General features: G+C 39.7%; 3 protein-coding genes across 5 annotated transcripts in view; 1 reads left to right on the forward strand and 2 right to left on the reverse strand.

Annotated features, from left to right (window-relative positions):
* Positions 1-6694, reverse strand: part of tmem128 (transmembrane protein 128) — a 15218-nt gene extending 8524 nt beyond the window's left edge. For both annotated transcript variants that reach the window (XM_082534300.1, XM_082534299.1), the window contains exons 1-3: positions 6517-6694; positions 5146-5278; positions 4035-4196 (exon numbers count right to left, since the gene is read on the reverse strand). In XM_082534300.1, the coding sequence (XP_082390426.1) occupies positions 4035-4196; positions 5146-5278; positions 6517-6616 (395 nt within the window). In that variant the 5' untranslated portion in view covers positions 6617-6694. The remainder of the gene's footprint in view (positions 1-4034; positions 4197-5145; positions 5279-6516) is intronic.
* Positions 6695-10384: 3690 nt separating this feature from the next.
* On the reverse strand, positions 10385-13468 carry lyar (Ly1 antibody reactive homolog (mouse)). The gene is made up of 8 exons (XM_082534643.1): positions 12948-13468; positions 12746-12860; positions 12546-12653; positions 12383-12463; positions 11872-12193; positions 11607-11669; positions 11362-11447; positions 10385-11124 (listed from the first exon to the last, which is right to left on the reverse strand). Exons 1-8 carry the CDS (start codon positions 13067-13069, stop codon positions 10987-10989), a joined length of 1035 nt encoding a protein of 344 aa, XP_082390769.1. The 5' UTR covers positions 13070-13468; the 3' UTR covers positions 10385-10986.
* A 9045-nt stretch (positions 13469-22513) lies between these two features.
* zbtb49 (zinc finger and BTB domain containing 49) lies at positions 22514-27966 on the forward strand. 2 transcript variants are annotated; one of them, XM_082532651.1, is made up of 8 exons: positions 22514-22762; positions 23096-23296; positions 23386-24494; positions 24596-24642; positions 24711-24802; positions 25185-25267; positions 25438-25599; positions 26737-27966. In XM_082532651.1, the coding sequence occupies exons 2-8, from the start codon at positions 23145-23147 to the stop codon at positions 27453-27455; spliced, it is 2364 nt and encodes a 787-aa protein (XP_082388777.1). In that variant the 5' UTR covers positions 22514-22762; positions 23096-23144; the 3' UTR covers positions 27456-27966. The 2 variants fall into 2 exon arrangements, with proteins under 2 accessions (XP_082388777.1, XP_082388778.1); XM_082532652.1 differs by having other exon boundaries at positions 22515-22762; positions 24729-24802.
* The last annotated feature ends 12 nt before the right edge of the window (positions 27967-27978 follow it).

Below are 27978 nucleotides of genomic sequence, written 5' to 3' on the forward strand. Positions count from 1 at the left end.
AAGTCATTGTTAACCCTTTAAAGCCGGTCAGAGCAGCACGCTCCGTTTTGCGTAACTATTTTTAAATCCCTGTAGAACCTGAACCGTGTAAGCTAGCGCAATAATTTGTTTTGCATATGAAACCGGAGGAGTTGTACTTACATCTGATGCCATCAGCTTGTCCTCGGTCACGGTTTCGTTCCACATATAGCTTTGCAAAAATTGCATAAAAAGCGCTTGCAGGAACAAAAACATAATATTCCAGAAACACGCTTTGCCGATCCTATCAGCTGTTCGTAACACTTCCCACAGTAAAATGATGCACCTGCTGTTTTCTTTGCAAATTTGCATCATAGGATTGTTTTTTGTTTTTCCTGCAGTATATAAAAATTGGTGTATCTCCAAAATAAAACTATGAAGACACTCAAAATAAATTTCCTGTGGTGGGAAACTATTTTTTTGCAACTTTATTGTATTTAAAGTTTTGAGGGATAAACCTCTTAAATTTCTCCAAGTAGAAATATATGTAAACAAAACAAAAGCGATTTTCAATTTTTTTTGTAGTTTATTGCACTTTTTTGCAATTTATGTAATTACTATGGACTTAATGCATACATATTATTAAAATATGGGCTATAACAGTTGTATTGATGTATAGCAACTTGAAATGCTCCCACAAATGGCACTACAGCATGTAAAAAAATAATATAAGCTCTGGTGGACTTGGTTCTATGGTAGGTCTTAAAGGGTTAAATAAATATCGTCAAATAATCGTGATCTCAATTTCAGTGAAAATAATCGTGATTATCATTTTTGCCATAATCGAGCAGCCCTATTTAATGGTGTATTTAATTATAAAACAGTGGGAACACCATCCCCACAGATACAGCGGCCAGGGAAGCTGAAGAACATATCGAGAATGCCCTGGACATTTATCAAAGCTGGGAAGACACCTAAAGGAAGCTCCAGGCGATCCAGGAGAGAAGAAGGACAAGAGCTTCCTCAGGAAAACCCCGTAGTGATCCCTTATGTGTCAGGAATATCAGAACAGCTGAGACGCATTTTCTCCTAACACCAGAAACACACTGCGTCACAAATTGGTCCACCCCAAGGATCGGATGTCCCGACACAGAGCAGTATAGTGTACGCTGTTAAGTGCCAGGAGGATAACCATGATTTATACATTGGGAAAACCAAACAACCTCTGGCTAAGCGGATGGCACAACACAGAAAAGTCAGGCCAGGAGTCTACTCACTCTACAGTCACTCAAGCCCACTCCTCGACAGGGAGGAACACTGGTTTGAGCAGGGGGTCAAGGAGACCATTTACTTGAAAAGGGAAAGACCATCTCTTAATTGAGGAGGTGGACTATGGGTGCATCTTTCACCATCTTACAATGCTGTGACTGCAGCCGTTTCCCAACTCTCTGTGAATGGTACTCATAGCAACCACTGATCAATGGGCTTTGATCAATGGTTGTTGATTAGTGGTGATGAAAATTTGGATATTAATGATCAAGAAAGTGACCTCACGCCCATTGTTCGTCAGTGGTGCTAGTTTCAGTTATTGTGCAAATGTACTGTTTAAAAGGATGGCGAAACCTGCAGTCACCTGAGACTAAAGAAGTCACTTGGATGAATCAACTTTTTGGGGCTCTTGATCAATAGTTCTCAAGGTTCTCTGAAGGCCTTTCAAAGCTTTTCTTTGGACATTAGCTGCTTTTTCACTCAACTATTAGTCCAGTCCTTGTACCTGTCCATTTTCAAAGGATTTTGTTTTTGTTGTTTCTTGTCCACTTAACACTGACCTATGAATCATTGAAGCATAAAAAAGCACCCAAGTCAAGGGATGACCCAGTGTTGTGTCTACATATAACAGACAACTTAAAGAAAAAAACAAAACAAAAGCAGCCTGTCACAAAAAACACACAATTTATTTCTACTTCCTTCACTGGCCCTAGCTGTCAGGAAGGCATTCTCAAGGAAGAAAAATAGAGAGAGAGAAAAAAAAAAGCTGATTTATCCCAAATTAGACATGAACTGAAATGAAATATGTGGTAAGAGGTCTTATGGAACGATTAATCCAAATTTCAAATTTCTTGTTCAAATCATCACTTTCATGGTCAGAAGAGGTACAAAAATGAGTACCTACAGCCATTTGTAAAACTCGGTGAGGCTCTGGCATGGTTTGAGGCTACATTTCAGCCAATGGTGCTGGAAATTGTGTTGAAAATGATGGAATTATGAATGCAGAAAAACACTGGCAGATTTTGATCCACCATGCAATATGAACTGAAAGATGACTGACAGCTTTATTTTTCAGCATAACAATGATCCCAAACACACTGCCAATGAAGTAAAAACTTAACTGGATAGAGAAACCAAAAGTGCAACATTATCAGTTAGTGTTGTGCGATATGACCAAAAATCTCCTGATATAACCCATCTGTTATCCCGATAATGACACATATCACAATATAGTACATTTTCTGTAGATTTTGTGATTATATGTGTTGATTATATAAACAGAAGTAATATTTCTTGTTACATTTAAATTAAATCAAAAGTGAAACAAATATGACCCTCACATGGCGTTAACCACATGGCGTATTGACACAAACTAGATGACCCGTTGCACTCATGAAAGCGCTTCCCTGAGCCCTCCAGCTATCATTACTGTCCCTGTATGGTTGTCAAGAAACTAACCTCTGCAGACACTGACTGCAGAGTGTTCGGTTTCGGATGCAGTGCACCATTAAACTCTTACAAGGATGTGTTGTTCGGCTCACCCACATATCTGTTGTTCCAGCGTAGTATGCTACGTTGCTGATTTCCTCCAATACTTACCCGACACTCGTAATATAAAACAGGCAAATCGACTCGTGGTGAAGTGTTTTCGGCTGGGAGTTATGTACCTGGAATCGAATGTTTTGACCAGTGCACAAAATCATATAACGAGCTCCTAAATTTTTTTTGGCTGGTTCTTGTGTGGTGCCAATGAAAGAATATTTCAGTTAATACTGTGTTTTGTGATAGAGTATAAATATGAAACAATAAGCGTTTCGATATCATCCTCTAATATAATTCATCATATCGCACAGCCCAACTTTCAGTCATAGATTGGCCTCCCCAGTGCCCAGATCTCAACATTATTGAAGCAGTGTGGGATCATTTTGCCAGAGAATGGAACAAAAGTCAGCCAACATCCAAAGAAGAGCTTTAAATGTCCTTCAAGAAGCCTGGAGAACTATTCCTGAAGACTACTTAAATAAATGGTAAGAAGATTTGCCTAAGGGAGTTCAGACAGTGTTAAAAAATAAAAATGGTTATACAAATTCATTATACCATATTGATATTACCATATATACACACGATATAGATTTTTCAGCTTTTGAGAACTGTACAAACTCTATTTTTGCCTTATATACTGCATTGCATATTGCAAATATGCAAGACAATATATAAAGAAAATAATTTGCTGCCCCTACTTTCAATTTCCCTAGAAAATTATAAAGAAATGAGGGTTGGTTCAACATCTTTTTTGCACAGTAGTATACACACAAACACCTGCAAGAAAATGTCTAAACCTGCTCCATTCCACTTTCACAAATAGCCTTGATTAAATACCAATATTTGTTTTTAACCTGCTATCAAAATGGCTGCCATTAAACAAGTCAATTATTACATATTTTAAATTGTGCTGAAATGCTAGGCACTTTTTACTGTTCATAACATTACACACATACTTTTAGATCAGTTTGAGTCAATAGAGGCTAGCTTTAGCAGCTTTCATTCCCTACAGATTAAGATCCACTTTGATTACAGTACATGCCACAGTAACATTTAAATCTTACTGGACAGTCAGTTGCCTACCATTATCTCTTACTATATACCCAAAAGAATATAAAATTGTTTATGCAAAAACATTTAAAGAAGAAAAGTACTATAGCCTTTGCTATACACGTTGTTGGCATATAAACCTATGGCTGCATTTTTTGTGTGAAAACAATGCTTTGGAGTTAACTTGTAATTACGCAGGATATGTCCCGTTTTACCTGCATGATGCAGCGATAAATGCTGCAGTGGTGATTGGAGGAATGGCAGGGTACTCTTGGTCATAGTGCTGGATGCCTTTGTACCACTCCAAGTACACAATGCAAAATGTGGCCAGAGACAAGCAGATCCCCAGGAGTAACAGACCAACGCTGAACCACCAACTGGCAAAACAGGTTAAAATGAGGATCAGTGTCAACATCTAAAGCTAGTCTATTCAAACAGAGAACATGCTGCATCATGAAAACATTCGCACGAGTATCATATAATCACAATGTCATTGAAAGAGAAGAAAAAAAAAACAAAAACAAAAAAAACACCTCTTGGGTTTTGATTTTCAAGCACCTTTCATAACGACAAAGTAGTGCTTGGTGATACAGTTAAAAAATAAAGAAAGAAAATGTAATGTTAAAAAAAGGTATTCCTTTATAACACCAACACTACAATTATGTAAGTAATATAAAAAAAATTTTTTAAACTGAAATACTGATTTGACAAAAATTATGTGAAATATATTAAAAAAAACAATGTGCACAGAGGAGGTGACGCCTTTAAGAAGATAATCCGTCACTTCTTATTGTGGGATGTTTTCTGTTATTGCAGTTATCAGCATCTAGCTATGATTAAGTTACAAAAGTATCTGAGTATGGCATTTGGTGGAATTGGTGCACCCCAGAAAAGAAAAGAAAGACTCTTTTTATATAAGGGTATTGTGCTAATCTGCATCTCCTTATCACTGCATCATTAGAGTGCAGAGTAGAGAACAGTCACTCTATATGAGATAAGCTACAGTAAAGACATTAACAGCAGAAAATATACAAGCTAATGTCTGTGTGCACATGCACCAGCTAGTGAACCAAACAGCAGTACTGTTCTATAGTCCAGGCAAAATGCAACAACTAAGCGGACAGTAACCTGCTTAGCTAATAGAACTCATGTTGAGTATCATCACAAATTATGCATTTTCCACAAAATGCAATGAAATATACTGATGTTGATGATATTCAGAAAGAACTACAGCAAACACTTTAAAAGAACAATGTTTACTGTGATTATCTGAGAAATTTTAATAATAGTATAACGCGGAATGAGTGAGCAACAAAGCACATTCACCTTTTTATATCATCATTTTCCATGATGTGTCGGAGGAAGTCCACGTAGTATGTCACAACTACCGAAGCCACAATCCAGAAAACAGAGTGTTTATTGATGCGAGGGAGTGGTTTGACCTCTTTTTCCTCTTGACCTGAAAGATTAAAAAAAAACAAAAACAAACAAACACAAAAGCACAAAAATTATTTGCATTAACTCAAGCCCTTTTTAAGAGCATACTTAATTACAGGACACCTCAGAAGAACAGACCGTACACTGTTACGATGTTTTACTATAAATTAGATGCTAAGTAAAGTTATTATATTAAACACCCTGCATTACTCAAAGAAAACTGAAGTTATAGCACCAGATGACATAAATCAAATCTAAGATTTGTCTCATCAGAAGGCATACGACAAATCTCTGTTGTACAAATTCCAGCCTTTAACGTTTAAGCAGCTTCTGAGGCAAAACTGATAGGTTTCCTTCAGACAATCTTCCCTCTCAGAGGGCTATTAATCTCTATAATTTAATGGTTGATTAAACGTATCAGAGATTGTTGTTGGCTGCTGAAGTGGCTTAGCGTGCTACTCCACTATACAAAGAGTTCACTATGAACTTGACGCCCTAGATAAGTAGCTGCTGTACATCTTAATCAAAGTTAAGCCTAATGGTTCATCCTTCATGTAACATTGGCATAGTACTATAATACATTATCTTGCCATAGAGACCCAGTGATGATAAGCAGGTATGGGTGTCATATACACAAAGCCATTCATAAGAAATCTCAATCTCGGTTATCTTACAGTTTACACTGGCAAAGGCACGACTGATAACTGTGTAGGGGTAGAGTGTCCCCTGTATTATGTTGCTAAGCTGACACAGAGTTTCTTCACAGTCTCACAGTCAAAACAATCAAGAATTGGTGGATTTCTGCCAGCTAAGGCCTCAGAGTTGGACAAGTGTCGGTTGTACAAGCTGCCTACAAGACACCATTACAATAAAAAGGCTGCAGTCACAATGACCAGCCGCTGTGTTACAGCTGAGGGAGTCTGCGTTTAATTACCTGTAGCTTAATACCACAACACCGGGACGAAGTAATGAAAAGAAAGGAAAACATTAAATGGTTTAAAGAAAGACCAAAAAAAAGAAAGAAAGGTTACTTTTCTATCAACCTCTGCTCGGGTCAGCAGCTGTACCTGTGGCAGACAACCACCATTTGTACTCAAGTGACAGTTTGACACCTTTAAAGTCACAGACCGGGGTTAACTCTGTGGATAACAGTGACGGTGCTTCCAGCGTAAATGGTTCGTTCAGAAGAAGAAGACGAAGAAGAAATATTAGTTCAAACTGGCTAATAACGTTAGCCAGCATACATTTTCTAAACCTTACTCTTTTCATCTTCGGTACCCGAATCTGCTGGTCGCATAAGCAATTCTGCATCTCTTCTAAATCGATTCCGTAAGTTTGCAAGTTCACTGTCGTTCAGCATTTTACTGACGCTACCATTAACTTAACATGAACATTAAATGTTAGCTAGCTGTGTATCAGAAGGCACTTCCTGTGACACACTGAGTCGCTTTTTTATGACGCACTTGAACGAGACGGTTGTAGTTTTAAAACCCATTCTATAATAAAATGATAAGAATAACTAAATGTTTAATCATTTGACTTTAAAGCGATTATAAAATAGCTGAAGTAAAACGTAAAAACATAGAATACTTTCTGAAAGGTTAACGTCAGGTATATATTCAATTGGATCTTTCTAAGATAGAATGCTTAATTTAAAGTATTCTCAGTCTCTTCAATCTTTTAACTCAAGTGACAGATACGACTGTTTTTTCTTATATCTTTACACGTATAAAAATAGAATTTGGCAAAGAGGAATGGGCCGTTCAGAAATTTTCTGTCGTTTTAAAAAGAATATCTATAAAAAACATTTTGTGCCCGTCTTTTATTAAGGAGCAGCTGGAAAGGTAGAGCAACAACCAAACTGGACCACTGGTCTGGAAAGAAATGCACGTCTAGTGTAACTGAGGATTAAGGGGAGGGTGGTCTGATGGGGTACTTCTGATGCCAACCCTCATAACATTTGCAGAATACATAGTCGCTGGCTTTACTCCAAGCCTAATCTTGAATGTGGATGTATACATTTACATAGCTCTGGCAGCAATCTGACACTTCTCTTATTGTTGCTTGTAATTGTGAGCCCTAAATTTTTTCTGTTGAGACTTGAGACAGATTTTTTTTAATATACTTAATGGTTTGTCTATCACCCAGTTTAGCAGCTATAAATCCCAGAGTCCAGCTTTTTGTTGGAATGTTTTTATTATTTTTGTAATATATGACGATTGGACTGACATGTTGCTAAAATTCTAATTATTTAAATCACATAACTGCACAACTCCTGCATTTCGTCATCTTTAGGGAAAATGAAATGACTCCTCTTATTAAAATACCTCACTGAAATAAAACTGTGTAACAGTGCTTAACTTCGTATAGATGTGACACTTACAGTGGGGCAAAAAAGTATTTAGTCAGCCACCGATTGTGCAAGTTCCCCCACCTAAAATGATGACAGAGGTCAGTAATTTGCACCAGAGGTACACTTCAACTGTGAGAGACAGAATGTGGGAAAAAAAAAAAGAAAAGAAAAAAAATCCATGAATCCACATGGTAGGATTTGTAAAGAATTTATTCGTAAATTAGGGTGGAAAATAAGTATTTGGTCAATAACAAAAATACAACTCAATACTTTGTAACATAACCTTTGTTGGCAATAACAGAGGTCAAACGTTTACTATAGGTCTTTACCAGGTTTGCACACACAGTAGCTGGTATTTTGGCCCATTCCTCCATGCAGATCTTCTCGAGAGCAGTGATGTTTTGGGGCTGTCGCCGAGCAACACGGACTTTCAACTCCCGCCACAGATTTTCTATGGGGTTGAGGTCTGGAGACTGGCTAGGCCACTCCAGGACTTTCAAATGCTTCTTACGGAGCCACTCCTTTGTTGCCCGGGCGGTGTGTTTTGGATCATTGTCATGTTGGAAGACCCAGCCTCGTTTCATCTTCAAAGTTCTCACTGATGGAAGGAGGTTTTGGCTCAAAATCTCACGATACATGGCCCCATTCATTCTGTCCTTACCACGGATCAGTCGTCCTGTCCCCTTGGCAGAAAAACAGCCCCATAGCATGATGTTTCCACCCCCATGCTTCACAGTAGGTATGGTGTTCTTGGGATGCAACTCAGTATTCTTCTTCCTCCAAACACGACGAGTTGAGTTTATACCAAAAAGTTCTACTTTGGTTTCATCTGACCACATGACATTCTCCCAATCCTCTGCTGTATCATCCATGTGCTCTCTGGCAAACTTCAGACGGGCCTGGACATGCACTGGCTTCAGCAGCGGAACACGTCTGGCACTGCGGGATTTGATTCCCTGCCGTTGTAGTGTGTTACTGATGGTGACCTTTGTTACTTTGGTCCCAGCTCTCTGCAGGTCATTCACCAGGTCCCCCCGTGTGGTTCTGGGATCTTTGCTCACCGTTCTCATGATCATTTTGACCCCACGGGATGAGATCTTGCGTGGAGCCCCAGATCGAGGGAGATTATCAGTGGTCTTGTATGTCTTCCATTTTCTGATGATTGCTCCCACAGTTGATTTTTTCACACCAAGCTGCTTGCCTATTGTAGATTCACTCTTCCCAGTCTGGTGCAGGTCTACAATACTTTTCCTGGTGTCCTTCGAAAGCTCTTTGGTCTTGGCCATGGCGGAGTTTGGAGTCTGACTGTTTGAGGCTGTGGACAGGTGTCTTTTATACAGATGATGAGTTCAAACAGGTGCCATTCATACAGGTAACGAGTGGGGGACAGAAAAGCTTCTTACAGAAGACGTTACAGGTCTGTGAGAGCCAGAGATTTTCCTTGTTTGAGGTGACCAAATACTTATTTTCCACCCTAATTTACGAATAAATTCTTTACAAATCCTACCATGTGAATTCATGGATTTTTTTTTCACATTCTGTCTCTCACAGTTGAAGTGTACCTCTGGTGCAAATTACTGACCTCTGTCATCATTTTAAGTGGGGGAACTTGCACAATCGGTGGCTGACTAAAAACTTTTTTGCCCCACTGTATATCACAATTTTATGAACCAAAAATAAATAAGTTTAAAAAAAAAAACTCTTGAGCCACCCAATCTATCTGAAGAGGCCAATCCATGACTGATAGTGTTTCACTGATTTTTGTTTTTTTCTTTCCCGGTCTGCTTTTACTGCATTGGCAGTGTGTCTGGGATCATTTTCATGCTGCAAAATTAAACCTTTTCTAATCAGATACTTTCCAAATTGTACTGCCTGGTGGATCAAAATCTGATGGTACTATTCTATGCTCTTAAATCCAATAATTTTAAACGATCTCCAAACAAGGCTGGCTGAAATGGAGCTCCAAATCATGACAGAGCCGTTTAGTGACCATTTGTGATGAGGCTTCAACAAAAACTACAAGGCCAGATGCATCTTTTCGCTCCTGTGTCAAGTCTTTGCTGGTTTTCACATCTGCAACAGATGCCATTTTCTTTTCTATTCCAGTATATTAAAATCCTTCAGCTACATCGCACACCATGTCAATCTATGCCAACTTTTCTTTTTGGCAAACCTTGTTATTTTCTGCATTTTGTAGATCACATAACCAGGAATGGATTATATTGGGTTTTTCTGGTCAGCCTGCTGATTACAAAGTCCCCAAAGACACAATATAAAAATCAGTTGTTTTTTAAGCTGCCTGTGCAGGCACAACATCTGGAAATTCCTTGAGTTAGGTAGCTTTTCTACGCTTGAATAATTCATAGATCAGTGAAAGAAAATGGAGAGCTATACAGACTAGACTGAAAATAAGTGAAATGCAGTGAATGTCCAAAGAAAAACTAAAACTGTAAGAACTATTGCTCAAGACCACTTAAAAAAAATATTTTTTTGAGGAAGTCTGGCTCTTTGTAAGTAAAATATAAATAACAACATTTTACACAGAGCTGTACGTTTCATAATTTCACTTTGATACCAACGGCATGTTATTAATCATATACAGCAGATTAAGGCTTGAATGAATGCATTTGTTTTGCAGTGAAGATGTAGTTTCAGCATTCTGGGGGGTCTGGATTAAATCAACAGAATTAAGTTCAGCTGAGCCCAGGTAGACTAGAAAACATCATTTTAATACTACCAAACTTCAGTTACAGCTTGACTAAAGCCCAAAGTATGTAATATACAATTACAAGGTAAGCAGTGTGATGAATGAGCATCAGTGTTAAACCTGCTGGGATTAGCTGAGCTTCATAAAGCTGGGCAGATTTCCTCCTGTTTGTGTGTGCGTCTGTGTGTCTGCGTGTGCGTACAGGGTAAAGAGACTGCTCATTCTAGTCGTGCAAAATCAGACAGCATTAAAACTTCACCTGAGGCTGACACCAAGCGTCTTGCCTCTATGGGGCTTCTGTATCCCTGGCCAAGTGAGCCCCGTTCGGGGTGCCGAGGAATGTGCATTAACTTCGTCCCGTGTGAGAGTCTAATTCACCTCAGGTGCACCTCTCCCGTTACCCTTCCCCCACTCGAACATCCAATCCCACAGATAAGGTGCCATTTCCCAGCCTTACCGCGAGCTTGGAATGCGTAACAGAGCAGCCATCTATCACAATTGTCATACATTAAACAGTACTAAAATTTTTAAGTCAAACAGGAACCGGACACTTAAATCGGTGGTAAAAGCATTTTATCTTCAACATCATGTCAACTGTATTAAAAGACAACAATAAGACAATGATGGCTTTGAAATTAAAAAAAAATCTATGCAATATGTCAAAAGGAGTCTACTTTACAAGTCTAACTCTATCTTTCAAAACTCTAAGCTTTGGATTTTTGTTGATCTTGTTGTTGAAAAGTGCTAGCACTTCTTCCTCCTTCTTAAAATTCCTATCACCAGTGTAGGAATAGTAGGCAGCCAAAATCTGAAAAACATGAGCAAGCTTTTACTTTAGTGTTAATAAAAGATTATAGATCTTTGAAACTTTAAGAGTTTGATATACAAATAATGTGTGAATGTGTGTGTGAATGGGTGGATGACTGAATGTGTAACGCGCTTTGGGGTCCTGAGGGACTAGTAAAGCGCTATACAAATACAGGCCATTTACCATAAACAACTACATCCTCATTTCATATAGCAATGAAAACACTTCATGGCTCACCTTCTTTCTGAGTTTTTTCACTGACATTTCCTGGTCAGGTGACTCTCTCAGTACTGCCTTGATGTTCCCCTTCCAGTTAAATTTACCTGATGAGAAACAGAAATCAGCTTTCAGTACAGACACTAATCACCAAGGGTCACTTTCTCACTCTGAACAAAAGAGGCAACACTGACCTCTGCTGCCTAATCACTGACTAATCATTTAATAAAGGAGGGCAATCTTAGTCATTGCTAGCTCCACCATACCTTTAGTAGCAGCTCGATCCTCAGTCTCCTCTTGATCATCAGCATCCTCAGTTTCTTCATCAACTGGAAAAGGATGATAACAGAGTTATCTAATAAATGTTGAAATACACACACACTTAAAAAAAAAAAAAAACATAAATCTGACCAGACTTCACAAAGCTGCTGATGTAAACATCCCCAATGCTTGAGTGTTAGAGAATACCTAAACTCAGTTTAACCATGACAGTAACAGATAATGTCTAGCACTTCAGAAATCTTGACTCACCCTTTGTTTTCTTGCTTGATGTCTCATTTTCAGTGCCATAGCTGTTAACATCATCACTGGGTTCTTCAGAGAGCTGTTTTCTCTTTCTGTCCTTTTTCTTTTTGTCCACCATTTCTTTCTCCAGCTCTTGTGCGACTGTATTTTCAGCACCTTTTGTAGCTTTCCCATTCTTCTGCTGTCGGGCCTCTTTGCGTTCCCGTTTGTTCAGTTTTTTCTTCTTCTCTCCCTCATCACTTGGGTGGCCATTCGGCTCTTCTTTTCCATTAGTGTGTACTTTGACTTCAGCCTCTGTCTGCTGAGCTGGCTGTGGGGGCTCTGAAGCCTGTCAGACAGTGGCAGTTAAAGACAATCACTACAGCTATTGTAAACATGCTAGACTCTTTATTTTTATGGCAGACTTGATGTTAAAAGGAGCAGTTTGCTTCCACTCATTTCCTGGTAACATTCAAATTTAATAAGCACACATTCACAGAAAAAACTAAAAACATGAGAGCTAACAAGCCTAACTTACGTTATCAGCTGCAGCAAGTATATTCCACACTTCCTCCTGCAGACTGGGGTTTGGTATTTTGAGACTATTTTTCATCCAGTTCTGATGGGAAAAGAAAAATGTGACAGTGAATCAACATTAACGTGAAAACTGATTACTTTGTACAGTTTTAAGTAATACTAACCTGAAACTTAGCCTTCTTTCTCGGTACGTTATCGTAAGTACTGACTTGCTGGAGGACATCTCTTAGCTTTGCACTGACTCCAGGTTTGTTCATGGCTTCATGGACTTTCTTCAGTAAAAGGACATAAAGGCAGAACAGTTGGCTTTCCTAAGTGATCCAAAAGCTTTACAGAGTTTTTCTTTTTCTTCCCTGAATCTTACCTGGATCCACTGCTGCTGTTTCACATCTCCTTTGTTTGTTTTCGCCTCGTAGCCTTTGCCTCCATACTTCTGATCTTCACTGATGCATTTAATGTGGGTTTTGTAGTCATCGCCCCTAGTAGACAAACACACACAAATCGTTAGCACCGAGGCTGATCTAGCGCCTGTTAGCCTGGGCTAGCAGTAAACAGTCATTAATTACCAGAAGTCTTTTCCACAGTCAATACAGGACAGGACCTGGCAGCCCCGGCAGATATTTACATGTTTATCAACCTGAGCTTTTTTCAGGGACTCCCCACAAGCGTTGCAGGTGAAAAACACCATATTCAAACACTCTCTTGTTTGGCTAGAGTGCAGCGATAACGGTCAAAACTGAACCGGCCTAGACTCTGCGGCACCGACCTATAAACCGGAGTCGGTTAAACTCTCATGCGAAAGCTGAACGCATGTGACAGCGCTGATACGAGCTAACGTTAGCCAAAGAACGGCGGCAGACCCGGGTCCCCTAAAACTGTAAAACACTACAAAATCAAACCCTCTCCTGGGAAAAGTGGAGGTCAAAACGGTGTGAGCCGACGGATTAAATCAGTTGCCTCAAAATCGTATTTGAGCGCAAACGTTAAGCGGATTCGTTATATTCCAAACTTTTCCAAACACACATTAGGGTACCACTACCCGTACCGGAAACCTGATCGGTACCACGCATGTGCGAAAGGCTACTACTTCCGCTCGAAGCATTTTACGATAGCTACGGAATATATGTTAAGATGTTAACAATAATAAGTATCTTTTAAAATGTTTTCAGTGATGAAACATTTCGATATAATGTAGACAAAAACTAAAAAAAAAAGATAGTTACGGATCAGGACTCCCCGATCCGTACCGCGCATGTGCAGATGTTCTCTTCTTCTCCTGTTTCGTTTAATGGCAGTTTACTCCCCAGTGTACGAGGATACCGCCACTTGCTGACCGAGCGAATGAGCACTATTGTAAACTGAACCAGCGTCATTACAAATCGTGTTTGTGTACGGGTTAAATTTGATTTAGTGGTAGTCGAGTGTGTTTATGATTGTCTGTGTGGAGAGGATTGATTGGAATAGTGATGATGATGTCCGCCATCACTGTCAATTGTCAGTAAACAGTTAATCTGTCTGATTAATCTTCACGTGACATATTATTAAATCTGTATCATTAAGTATGTAATTAATTAGGCGCCATTCTTCTTATTTTACCGTGCTGTTATTCAAGAAAGGGAGAAAAGCAAGAATTTGTTTATATACGGAGGTATCCATTGTTTAAATGTCCCGGGCAGTCCCGGGCTGTCTTTTTTCTTTTTTTTAAAATGAACTTTATTTATAAACAGCAATATAACATGTGAAGCATCCAAATATCCTCGGTTGAGCGGTACAACGAGATAAGAGAAAACAATGAAGATAAAAGGAAATTTTTATTTTTTTATTTTTTTTTAAAAACTGTCATTGTAGGATTTGAAACCAAAGGCACAAATAATATGAATAAAAAAGGGGCAATCATGATCATTAAATAGGGAGGTATCCTTCTAACATACATTAAACTTTTTAAATAATACAACAATTTTACAGGCTTACTTGTTATTCACAATTTTCAGCAACTTAGCCCAAAGTTTAATGTCACTCAGCCATCCGTTTATACATGGTTTAGCTTTAAAGTATCTGCATTTGTGAATAAAAAAATTCCCAGTAACAAAACCGTTCTAATCATCAAGTCAAAATCTGCATTCTCAGCAAGCATTTCAAATTTTATTACGGTCACCGTCAAATGGGGTAACTGAATTCCCCTGGACTGTAGCCAGCTCCACATGTCATTCCAGAAGCAGTGCACTGATTCACAGTAGAAAAACAAGTGATCCAGACTTTCAGTGTCATTTCCACAAAATGTACACACATCTAAGTTAAATTTCCGTCTTAAAAATTCATTGGGTTGGGTAAATCTCATTTATGATTTTAAAGTTAACCTCTTTTACTTTAGCTTCCATGGTCTCAAATTCTATAAGAATATAATTTCTTTTAACTGGATTAGGACAATTTTCATTTATCAAAATATTCCTGATTACCTTATTTACAAACCTGCTGTCACCAGATTAAACTCCAGCTATTCAGAGCTGTCTCAGTCCTGGAGAGAACGAGGGATCAGAATCTCGAGTCGTGCACACTATTGTTTCATTTAGTGTGTATCCATGAGATTCGTACAGTAGGTCCAAGTTGTACCTTGAAAACAGGAACGTCGTCTTTAATAACTTTAATAGCAGACTTGTACAAAGTGAGGCTTTGTGCTCACATTTGCTGCAAACACTCGTTTTAATTCTGTCACCCTGTTTTGATAAAGAATTCAGTTAAAATCAGGCAACAACAGGACTTTCTTTTATAATGTGTTCTTGTGAATTGATTGTGTATCGCATACATTTGATTTGGGTTGCAGTTCTTATTTCTGCAAGACAACAGTCATCTGCTGGCCAAAAAAGTTTTCCAAATACCTCCACGTGATCAAGCCTGGATTTAGAAAAGAACAGCAAAAAAAATCTGCACCTCCTGCTTCAGATGGAATTTTTGTTTGTGTGTTCAGAGGCTGCGGCAGGAGGCGAGACCTTGGAAAAACTGAGACAACTGCAGGTGTGGGGTTGTTTTGATATGACATATGTTTGATATGATACATACGTCAGAGATATCCTAAACTGGACTAACAAAGGACCATGAGTCCAACATGAAACTTACCTTACATAAGGTGAGGCTGAAGTTCATTGATAATTTTAATCAAAAACTTGTTGTTGAAATATTTTTACTGAACATGCAAACATCTGCTGATGGAAATGTGTTGATTTATTGGTCTGTTATGAAGCTATTGCTATTTCTAAAGTGTTTTTATCACTTTCTGATGTTTTATTAATTAAAAATTACATGTATTAATTGTTGTGTTATCTTAGTATAGTTTTTATATGTATTTATTTATAGTCTAGTAAACATATATTTAATTATTACTGTTTAAATGACTAATATGTGACATGTATTAGTAGTGATGTTGTGCTGAGGTTTAAAATGCCTTTTTTGGTATACTATGAAATGGCAATAAACTACTAATATATGTCTATGTGCTCATATTTATTTTACCCTACTCAAATTTAATTTATCATACATTCTATTTTGAAAGATTTAAAATGGTTCATTAAAGAATTACTCAAAAAAGGTTCCTTAAAATGTTTTTAAAAGAACCGTTTTTAAAAAAAAAGGTTCTTTGAAAAACCTTTAAATTGATGGAGTTACAAACTAAATCAGGTGATCTTTACCTTGAGAAAGCCCTGGGTGCCATTATAAGATCGAGAGCAAAATGGTTTGAGGCAGGTGAAAAAAAACTCATCATATTTTAGTAAGCTGGAAAAATGTAGACAGCAGAGAAATTTAATCACAAGCTTGTTGATAAATTGGACTGAATGTTAAGATTTCAGAGGGAATGAAAGGGAAGTCTTCACTTTCTATTCCGAGCTGTACTCCTCAGAATATTCAGCAGCTGATGCTGATAGTTTCTTTAATAAGATTCATAAGCTTATCCCATGTATTGACAAACCTTTTAAAGATCTGTGTGATTCAGAGCTTAAAATTGAGGAACTGGATTTAGTGGTCATGAAAATAGCATTAAAAAAAAGTCCCCAGGGACAGATGGACTCACTGCCAATTTTTATCAATTCTTCTGGAAGGACCTAAGAACCTTATTATTTGATGCATTAAAAGAATCTATAGAGAAGAAAGAACTGATGCCAAGCATGAAACAAGGGTTGATTACCCTGGTCCCTAAATCGGGTAAGGACAAAAGAATTTTAGACAATTTAAGACCCATCACCTTACTAAACACTGACTATAAGATCCTGTCTGGAGCTGTATCTGAGAGGCTAAAGAAAGGCATCTCAAACATTATCAGTGAAACACAATTAGGTCTTTTGAAAGGAAGACTAATTCATAATAATATTAGCCTGGTTTTGGACCTCCTTGAGTAAAGTGAAAAAATCCAAGAGAGGGGATACATCCTGTTCTTGGATTTTTATAAAGTATTTGACTCAGTTGAACCTATGTTCATATTAAAAAAGCAGTCTTTTTGGTTTTGGAGAGGAATTTATGAATGTTATAGAGATGTTATATAATGACAACAACAACTCTGTTTTGCTAGAACATGGTACGTGTTCAATGTTTGAGGTCAATAGAGGAATAAGGCAGGGATGTAGCAGCTCACCACTTCTGTTCATCATGGTTGCTGAACTGTTGTCTATTCTGATTAAAACAGTCACATTGACGGGTTAACTGTGATGGGTGAACAGATAATAATCAGTCAGGTGGCAGATGATACCACCCTGTTTTAAAAAAATGAGGACTAGATTCCTTTAGCCTTACAGCTTCTCCAAAGCTTCTGGCCTACAGATGAATATTTATAAATGTGAGATACTGGCTCTGCATGAGTGTCCCCTGCAGTCAACAAGTAATATACAGATCAAAAAAGAGGTGAAGTATCTGGGCATCGTAATTTCCAAGGATACGTTATTAACAGAAAATAAGAATATCTGTACCAATATAGAAAAACGTAAGTCAATTTTAAACAGGTGGTTGCAGAGGGACATAACTTTGTTCGGGAGGATTCTGCTAACCAAAATGGACAGTCTACCCATCCTAATCTATTCAGCCTTTTCTCTGTCCACATCTCCAAAAAGAATTAAATCTATAAATCTTAATTTTAGGTTCATATGGAGGAACAAATGTCATTATATAAAGAAAAATGATATGATTAAAAACTATGAAAAGGGTGGGGCTAATGCCATTGACTTTGATGTTATGAATGGTGTACTAAAATTGAAATGGTTAAGATCTTTCATTGGGAACAAAAATTCCTTTTGGAACATTATACCCAATATGATTTTTGGCGAAATGGGTGGAACAGACTTTTTGTTACATTATGACTTTGTTTGCAGTTCGTTACCTGTTAAACTCTCAGCTTTCCTTCAGCAGGTCCTTCTTTATTGGAAATTAATTTATAAACATAACTTTACTCACAATACCCTTATATGGAACAACAGGTCTGTCTGTGTAGGAAATCTGTGTACATGGATGAATGGAGCTCCAAAGGGATTTGGGCTGTAGCTCATTTTATGGTTGAGAAACATGAGACGTTCTGTGAGAAGTTTGACGTAAGATGCACTGCTAAGAGATATAAATCACTAATAAAAGCCATCCCAGCCCCTATGAGATCAATGATCAAAGAAAATATTGTGCACTCTAAAATTTTTACTGGACTGAGTTGAATTTGGTGACAGCAGGTTTACAAACAAGGTGATCAGGAATGTTTTGATAAATGAAATTTGTCCTAATCTGGTTAAAAGAAATTATATTCTTAAAGAATTTGAGACCATGGAGGTTAAGGCGATAAGAAGAAAGTATGTCTCACTTCCTCTTTCCCCTAAGTAAAAGAGGTTAACTTTAAAATCATAAATGAGATTTACCCAACCAATGAATTTTTAAGACGGAAATTTAACTTAGATGTGTGTACATTTTGTGGAAATAACATTGAAAAGCTGGATCACTTGTTTTTCTACTGTGAATCAGTGCACTGCTTCTGGATTGACATGTGGAGCTGGCTACAGTCCTGTCGGTGTGCGGGGCAAGCCATGTGGCGCTGTGAGAAAAGGACCCAAGATGCAGGTACTGGCTGAGATGCGAGTGAGCTTTATTTACAGAAGGTGAAAGCAAACAAAAGCAAGGATGGCGAGGACAGAACTAAGACATTACCTAAACTGGGGCAATTAATAAACAAACCTGAAATGATAACATGCAGGGAGAAGCATGGGATGTGAAGCAGGGAGATGCAGAGAACGCCAACTAATGGAGACAGACCGACAACCAGCAAAGGCAACCCCACACTAGGCTGTGTCCCAATTCAGGGTCTGCACGTTTGAAGTACGCGCACCAGAAGACTAAAAAGATGGCTAAGGTCCACCAGGAGAGACTGGACAGTATAGATGCAAAACCAATATGCCAGCAGTTTATCTCAGTTAACGAGAGGAGAAGGCATGTGTTTGGCTCCTTTAGTGGACATTGAGTTATTGTGTGGGACACCAGTAGTCCATGTCTGTTGCTGTAACAGTAGTTCATGTTTAGAATAAAAAATCCCAGCTCACTGATTTGATCGGGGCAATAGTGCGGCTAAAATGTTGCATAATTTTGCTGAGAGATCTTTTACTTTGTGATAATCTTAGATGAGTAGTTTTATGGACAAAAACACCCAGGTCATTCAGTGTTCCCATAGTGCCAAAGTATAACAGATGTCGGTGTACTATAACTGAACTAATGTTGTTAAGTCCTTGAAGTCTTATTCTTTTATTGTCATGACTGTATTTGAAGCTATTTTTATTTTTGTATGATACCTGATTTATATGGAATATGGCTGAAGTAAACTAAAGCTTAGTCAGTCATTTGTTTAATAGTAATTTAACATTATATAATTCACATATAAAACTATGAATTGTAATTTTAAATGGTTTAAAAGCATGTAGAATAGCATATGTAGGCAAGTATATTTCTCCTTTTTTGTTATCAAGAAGCAAAGACAAAAAGGAAAAAAAAAAAAACAGGGCAGGGTTCGGTCCCCACCAATGCCAAAACCAAATCTACGCCCTTGTCCTGACTGATGACCTGGCCTGATTCCTTTACAACTCACATAACAAGTGCTTCCACACAGATTTCCACCGAAAATCTGTATGTTTCTTTCTGTTGATGCGATTCTAGTTGATCGATATCTTTTTTTTTTTTGTGTCCCGTTTGGATCTTTAGCCATCAGAATTGTTGTCTTAAGGCCAAGAAAGATGCCAAGCGGATTTATTTTACCAAGTGGATCATCATGGCCTTGCCATATTGGTCCATTTGATTGACCTTTATTATAATTATGAATTTATTTTATTTTCAGTTGCTACAAACGGGACAGACATGACTGGGGGATAGGACAGGGAGAAAGAATGAAAGAAAGAGAGGGAGAGAAAGAAAACCAAAGGGGAGAAGAGACGGTGAGAAGGGGGGAAGAAAGAAAAAAAAAACCAAACAACAAAAAAAAAAAAAACACCTGGGTCACCTGTATGGAGAAAAAAAACAGAAGAGAAAACAAACAACAAAGAGCAACATAATTAAAAAAAAAACGGCACCATCACAATAAACTAGCTAGCAGTAGATATCAGTAGATACTAAATAATATACGATATTGTGCAGCACGCAAGATAGACAGCGCACAATGTGCTTTGAGGCAGCAGCCAAGAAAGCTTTAGTCCGCGTCTGTGAATACCCGTGTGTACACCTGTGTGCATACCTGTGTGGATCAGCATGCTTGCATTCCAAAGGTTTCTCCATGTAATGATCTGCTAGGGAGTGTGGGGAGCCACAGCCCCGTCCTCCAGGGCATGAAGCAGGTATGGAGGAGATCAAAACTCCAGACATCCAGAGGCCCCCAGAACACAAGAGACCAAGGAAAACCAACAGAGGGGCAGCTGCGCCACTGTTCCAGTAAGAGCTGAGGAGAGTCCCAGATGAGGGCTCACTCAGCAGCCGCGGAGCAGAAGCCAGGGGGAGTTGCAGTGACGTGCCCGTGAGCTCCGCCGGCAGCCAGCTGCGCCTGAGTGACCGAGCCCCAGGCCGAGAGGCCGGGGACACCCCACCTCCGAAGTGGCCCGAGCGAGCCCCAGGCTCCAGGCCCCGATAAGCGGCCGCCAAGGAGTGAGCCGGTGTGTACCTGGATGCCCACCCCCAGACACAAAGAACCACCAACGCACCGACACCTGAGGGAGTCCGCCACTGGCAGGGAAAGTGGTGGTGGGTGGAGATAGGCCTCCAAACCTTGGAGGGCCTGAGATGTCCCCAGAGAGGTGGCGTCTGATACCCAACCTGACATATAGACACAGACATACAGGCACACACAGACACAAACATCCATTCCCACCCTCATGCTCTCATATGCACTTACTCCACACTCAACCAACGTGGAGACAGACATAAAGAGACGCTGTACACACGATCACACTCCCCAAGCGTACTCTACGAACCGGGTCTAGGTACCCTTGCCCCTGGAGGAGGGAACTGCACCCAGACCCAGGTGGTGTTACCCTTTTCCCTGCGGTGGGGAGAGGCAGACCGCCCCGGCTCCGCAGCAGCAGGGAGGCCCTACACTCCAGACCGCAGTCGGACGGCCAACTCCTCCTGGCCCCCCGCTCCAGCAGGCCGCAGAGAACGGGGGTGAGAGAAGACTCCAAACCTCCCTCCACCCGCTCATTGTAGTGTTGATGCATGTGTGTTCTAAGGTGCAATTGATCAATATTAAATTGATTAACCATTTCTTTATTCACAATGATCGATCCCCCATATTTCATGTTTTCTGCTGTGATTTCTGTAAAGGTTGCTGTGTCATCACTGCTGACAGTATCTGGATTTCTCGTGTTATTGTCTTTTTTGGTTTCTTGGTGGATTTCTATGGAAATCAGGCTCCAATTGTTAAGGCAAGACAATTTCTTAATCACCTTATATTTTTGGAGCATTTTTTTTCCTTGCAGCAACAAGTTTTAGCAGGGAGGGCGTCGCTGTCTGAGCAATCTGCCTGAAATTGCTCCCCCTCCTCTTTTTGGTTTTGTTTTTTGCCTAGTTTTGTTTTTTGGTGTTTTCGTATGGAAATCAGGCTCCAGTTGTTAAAGCAGGACAATTTCCTAATGGCCTTATATTTTTGGGGCATTTGTTCCTTGCAGCTGCAAGTTTTAGCAGGGAAGGCCACTGATTTTTTTTTCCTGGGCAGGCCTCAGTGCTACACCTGCCAAATCCGAACACAGGTCCAACATGTTGCATATAGACTCTATAGTGGTGCGATCTGGGTGACCTGCCTGAAATTTCTCCCACTGTTCTTTTGTAATGTTTTTTTTTGTACTGTTCAAGGAGTTGCCACACAGTGTTTGCTGTGGCATTTTTCGGATTACTCGTGGCTGTGTAATCTTCCATTATGTTTGAATTTGTGCTTCTGTGTTGAGAATTTAGAGTCGCTTTGTTAAAGATAAAGGTTTTTGAACTTCTGTTCAGAGCCATATATGCTATCCCAAAGGCGTTTTGCCTTGTCTATATGAGAATATAGGCTCTGCCTTGTCTTTTGATCGTAACAGATCTTTATGTGCAGGTGAATGAATTTACCCTGACTAAAAGGACCATCTATTTGTTTTTGTTTTTTTCAATTTTATACAAATCTTTTGGTTGGATTTTCATGCCTGGCTTCAATCGAGTGGGATTCAAATTACCCCATTTACCTTAAATATGATATTGTTTGGAATGTTTCTGAAGGAAAAGAAAGTCAATTGTGGTGTTAATGTTCTATTAATCTTGTGTAAGCAATATATACATAAATGTCATTTTTTAAGACCAAACCAACCTTACTTCACTGGAAAAACGACCTGAACCTGTTATCTAAATCTTTGACTTTCGTTAAAAAGAAAAAGGCTGCATTTTTTGTTTCCTTTTCGGAAGATTTTGATTTAGTGAGTTAATATTCTGTTAACTTTTATGACCCCGTCTATATCTTCTTTTTCTTCTTAAAAAGGTTGAAAATTGTATTTTCTGAATGTATAATATATGGTGCATTTTGTTTGTATGTTGATTTTGCTAAAAAAAAAAAAAAAAAAGGACCGTTTGGTCGCTACATTATTAGTCTTCCCTGTGCAAATGCAACCAAAGAAAAGTTCCGAGCAGGCTGGAAACGAGCCTCATGTAACCTTTTTTTACAAGTATGAACCACGTGGTTACTTTTAGCATGTCCTCTCCTTACAGTGACTTTACCCGTTCCATTATTTAACACGGTATATCTGTATAATGGTTAGCGGTATTTATTAGCGTTTAGCAACTCGAAATGCAAGCTACACCAGGAAGTGACGTATTATCATGCCTGTCGAAAAGTGACCTATCATCCAAATAAAAGTTGGGATCCTTTAATGTAAGTTTGACCCCCATCTTTATGGGCTAAGATAATATATAAGTCACAGTACCGAGGAGCAGTTCTCGGTTGCAAATGTAATGCATTCGGGATTTTGTGCTCAATCGATTTACGCCGCTTAATAACATGGGTGGCTAGCGTAGCTTTGTAAAGCTTAGCAGTTTGTGTCCAATTTTTGCATGGGTGGTCTTGCTGCAGAGACACACTGGATTCTGCGCGGCTGTTGAATCCCATATGTTCGAAACTGCTCTTAGCGCTTCCTGGCTCGCTGGCAGGAGAAATGACATCTCTGGTTAATCACTCGTTGTTGTTTTTAAACTTGTGTCACCTTAGCTCGCTTTTTGATGAAGACTTGAGTGAGTGGTGGAGCCGCTGAGTAACCATGGACAGTTTGTCCAGCCACAGCTCCTACCTCCTCCAGCAGCTTCAGGAGCAGAGGATTCAGGGTCTGCTCTGTGACTGCATGCTGGTGGTCAAAGGGGTTTGCTTCAAAGCCCACAAAAACGTCCTGGCCGCCTTCAGCTCCTATTTCAGGTGCCATTATCTCGTTTGTAATAAACGTTAATCATACCGAGTTGCTTCAAGGTTTCCAGATGCATTAAGTATTACTCTGATCTTTTCAGGTCCTTGTTCCAAAATTCCCCCAGTCAGAAGAATGACGTGTTCAACCTAGTTATCCAGGATGTCAGTGGCATTGGCCAGATATTGGACTACATGTATACCTCCCATCTTGATATTAACCAAGATAATGTGCAAGCACTCCTAGATATCGCACAGTGTTTGCAGGTTCCGAATGTGCAGAGCATGTGCAATGCTTTCCTCAAGCCCTGTCCTCCACCAGTGGAAATGCCTTCGTTTTCGCTCTCAGGCATGTTGGGTTCAGAGCATGACTGCCTGCTTGGAAGCAATCTTCCTAACGATGTTGACCTGCCCTGTCCCTCTGAATCCCAGAGGCCTGGCTTCAGCAGTGACATGGACCACACCAGAAGGATGCCAATTTCTGTGCCTAACAGCAGCTCACACTGTGAAATGGGTAGCAGCTCTCAGGCACCAGTAGAAAAGCAGCTAGTTCATGGGTACAAGCTCCGCAACTTCTACAGTAAGCAGTACTTTAAACAAAGTGCAATACAGAGCAATAGTGCAAATTCAAGCCAGGGCCCTTCAGTGGTGGAAGAGCAGCAGTGTCAACTTGTGATAAACCAGGCAGGCAACAGCACCCCCGTGAACTCAGGAAACACAGTTCAGCCTAATCAGTCTTCCATATCAGTGAGTGTGGACAGGAACCCTGACTCTTCTCTCACACCCTCAGATAATCTAAACACTCCTAACCCAGACTCCTCAATGAACAAGCCAATGCGCCCAAAGAAGGCCGTCTACCTGAAGAAATATAACTATCTTCGGTCTCAGAAGGCTTTGGAGGAGATGTGCACTGAATCAGTTATTGAACCTGTCCTTAGCTGTTCAAAGGAGAGCCTTCAAGGAGAGACAGTGGTCCAGGTTCAAGCACCAGAAGCTCCTGTAGAAGATAGCACTGCAGCCAGAGATGAGGTTGCAGACACAGCTGCAGATGCACAGCTTCCCAGTCCTCCACCTGTGAATGAAGAGGAGCAAAATCTAAAGCCTGTGCCGGAGACAGCTCAGCAATCGGGACACAAGCAGTACTGCTGTGAGGTGTGTGGGAAGATCTTCAAACACCCGAGCAACCTGGAGCTGCACAAGCGCTCGCATACCGGTATTTCCTGATTTTAACGGCTCTAGAATCACACATTTAAGGTTGAATTATAGGAATGAATTATAATGCTCTTAGGCATAAACTGATCTGTTCTGTTATAGGCGAGAAGCCCTTTCAGTGCAACGTTTGTGGAAGAAACTTCTCACAGGTATTTTCTTTTGTGCTCTTCTAATGTAATAGTTATTCTTAGATGTTCATATTAAACTCAGATGTCAGACGGATTCTGTCTTACAGGCTGGAAATTTACAGACACATTTGCGGCGTCATTCTGGGGAAAAACCATACATCTGTGAGCTGTGCGGGAAAAGGTAAAGTGACTTGGATTGATTTTCATTTGTCTTCTTTTGCCATCTCCCTGTCTCTACTTTAAGCATTTTCTTGGTTTAACTGAGTTTGCCTTTACTAAGACAAAAAGTGCTTCCAAAGTTTTCCCAGGCTTGTTAATATTATTCTATCACTTGTTCAACTTCACACATAAATAATTGTTGTTGCATAATAACACACTAATGAGGAACTGCTGTGAGTAATTAACAAAGTGAAAGAAAATATAATTTTCTTGCCTAGCACATAATATACTATAATATCCAATAAATATATGATATGATATTTTCCACTTACCATATAGAGATATAGAGATATCAAAACTGATGATTTCTTTACTGTCCTTTATTATTCATCTGTGTTTTCCAGCTTTACTGCATCAGGGGATGTCCAACGTCACAAAGTGGTGCACACAGGAGAGAAGCCACATCTGTGTGACATATGTGGCCGAGGTTTGTGGCATCTCTCAGCACGAGCAATAATCTCAGTCAGTCATTTGATAATACAACAATCTGAGAATTTGTAATGTCTTGCTGCTAAAGTGAGCTCCTGCTGATGTTTAATAGTAGCTTGAACTGCTTTTATTGAGAAATGCATTTCTTGTTCCTTGTTAATTGTTCAGGATTTAACAACTTGAGCAATCTAAAGGAGCACAAAAGGACTCACGCGACAGACAAGACGTTCACCTGTGACCAGTGTGGAAAGTCCTTCAACACGCACAGAAAGCTTCTGAAGCACAAGGCCCGGCATGCTGGGGAAAAACCTCATAGCTGCGCCACCTGTGGTAAGTTATAATGTCACAATCTATTTAAAAAAATATTTTTAAGAGTCTACAACAGGCCCAGTTATTTAACATAACTTTCAGCAGTATTTTAGTAATGGAAAATCAAATCTATTCTCAGGTTGGAATAATAAAAAATCTGGATTAGAAACTTCCTAGCAGCCAAACTGTTAGGTGGAGCTCGACACTGGTTGGTTAAATAGTTCCCATTTTTGAAAACAAAAAACAGCAAAATGCACAAAAAAGAAAAAGAATATTCAACTGCTAGTATTGTATTTTGAATACTTTGTAAAGTCACTTTAAGTACTTTTAGTGCAGTTAAATCAACACATTTTAGGGTCAACGTGACAGAAATGCAGATGTGATATGTGAATGTGAGATCAGAGGTCTAATTTGACACCATATTTGGTTGCAAACTTTAATGTGATATTTAGAATCCCCATTTACCCGTATGATTTCCTAAATATCATCAATACAAACAATGGCTGTAAGAAACATCGTTTTAAGTAGCTCTACATACAGTAGCCTTATTATTATCACTTTGACCTTTGACGTAGATTAATCTTTTGACCTTAAAGGAGAGGTCAGAGGTCAGCTATGATATGATATTTTTAATACTGTTATTGTTCATCTATATGCTGACTATACCCACCAAACTAGTTATAAGTCTTTTTATACATTTTCAACCAACAAATCATTCAGTTGACCTTAAAGACCTTTGTGGAAGTAAGCATAATTTTAATGCATAACATAACGTAGGTTCCTTGATGGATGTAATTACCATTAACAATGTACAGTTTTGCCACAAAGGTAGACCCAACACCAAAACAGCAGCTGTCTGTTTCCTTCACAGACATTGTTTCAGTCTTATAGAGCCACATTTTACAACAATTTGTACTGACACACTCGGAATCGACACTACAACCAAGGTTGTTGCAATATTATTACATTAGCTAACAAGTCCAGCTGGTCTTGGAATGCAATGGAAAGCCAAAAGTGTAAATGGCATTTACCTGCATATTCTTTAAGGCTCTTAAAGCTTGTTTTTCTATGACAGCATTTTTTTCCCCATGTTGTCATTGTTTAAACATGATGTGCACACGGTGTTATTCATTTGAGATTTCTTATGAATTAATACAGGGAAGTGTTTCATTGGCTCAGGAGACCTACAGCGTCACATACGGTCACACACTGGTGAGAAACCTTACATCTGCAATACCTGTGGAAAGAGCTTCACCCGGTCTGCCATGTTGAGAAGACATAGCAACATGCACTGCAAGGGGCCTCCAGTTGAGAGTCAGGTCACTGTCAACTCTGAGCAGACACATAGCGCAGATGGCGGCACGTCATTACCCAAAGCTGTCAGCCACAGTAAACCTGCTGCTGCCAGTGAGCAGCATTTCTCTGCTATGATGCCCCACACAGAGTTAGAGAAATCCTCAGCGCCGGCTCCTTCGCCATCACAAGCAACACCACATATAGAGACTTCACCTCCCAGCATTCAACTGAGCCCAGGATCTACCCCGCTTCCAGAGCTGCGCTCCCTGGTTCCCCATCACCTCCTTTCATCCGGCCACCAGGAAAGAACTGCAACCCTATCTGCCACAGATCGTACGAAGCTGGCCAAACCCCACGTATTGCAGGAAGCGCCATATGGTCCGTATGTCGAGAACGGGAACATGCCAATGGATAGAGGCCCAGCGGGGAGGCCCTACCTGCCTCCTACAGACAATTACTGCAGTTCCCTCACAGGGACAAGCAGGCCCTATAGGTCCAGTGAAGGCCAGTTTATCTCTAGTGTAACTCTGTGGGGCCTAGCAATGAAAACGCTCCAGAATGATAATGACATGGAGCAGTAAGCATGTCATGTCACACAGCATTGCCGGATCAGCTACCCAGTGAACTTAAGTGACTTTTACTCAACTGAATCATATTTCTACCACCTGGATCATGAGGGACATCAAATCAGAAAGGACAGGGCCTTCTCTCTCGCTAGTCTGCTAAGTAGACCGGAGAGCAGCTAGAACAGCAGCTTGCCTGAGACAAATGATAAGCTGAGGGGCTGTACAAGACCCAGTATAAGATATTATCCTGAACTCTAAATCATGCAAAACTGAGGTCTGCAAGGCACCGACGTCACAGTGCAGCGGGTATTTTCAGGGCTCTGTGATTCAGTGGGGTTTATCGTTTGAAACTTTATTGTTCCAAATCTAAACATCCCAGGATGCATCATGCATCAGCTACATTCTTTCATTTGGTTTGTACTGCGCTGCACTTTAAGATGTAAAGAAATGAGCTTGTTACTGATTAAATATTTGTGCAAGATCTCTCTGTGATATATTTATGTAAGAATTAAAGACCTACCCTTTCTGTATTGTAATG

Source organism: Aulonocara stuartgranti, assembly GCF_965226115.1.
Source record: "Aulonocara stuartgranti genome assembly, chromosome: 5".
NCBI classification, from domain to species: Eukaryota; Metazoa; Chordata; class Actinopteri; order Cichliformes; family Cichlidae; genus Aulonocara; species Aulonocara stuartgranti.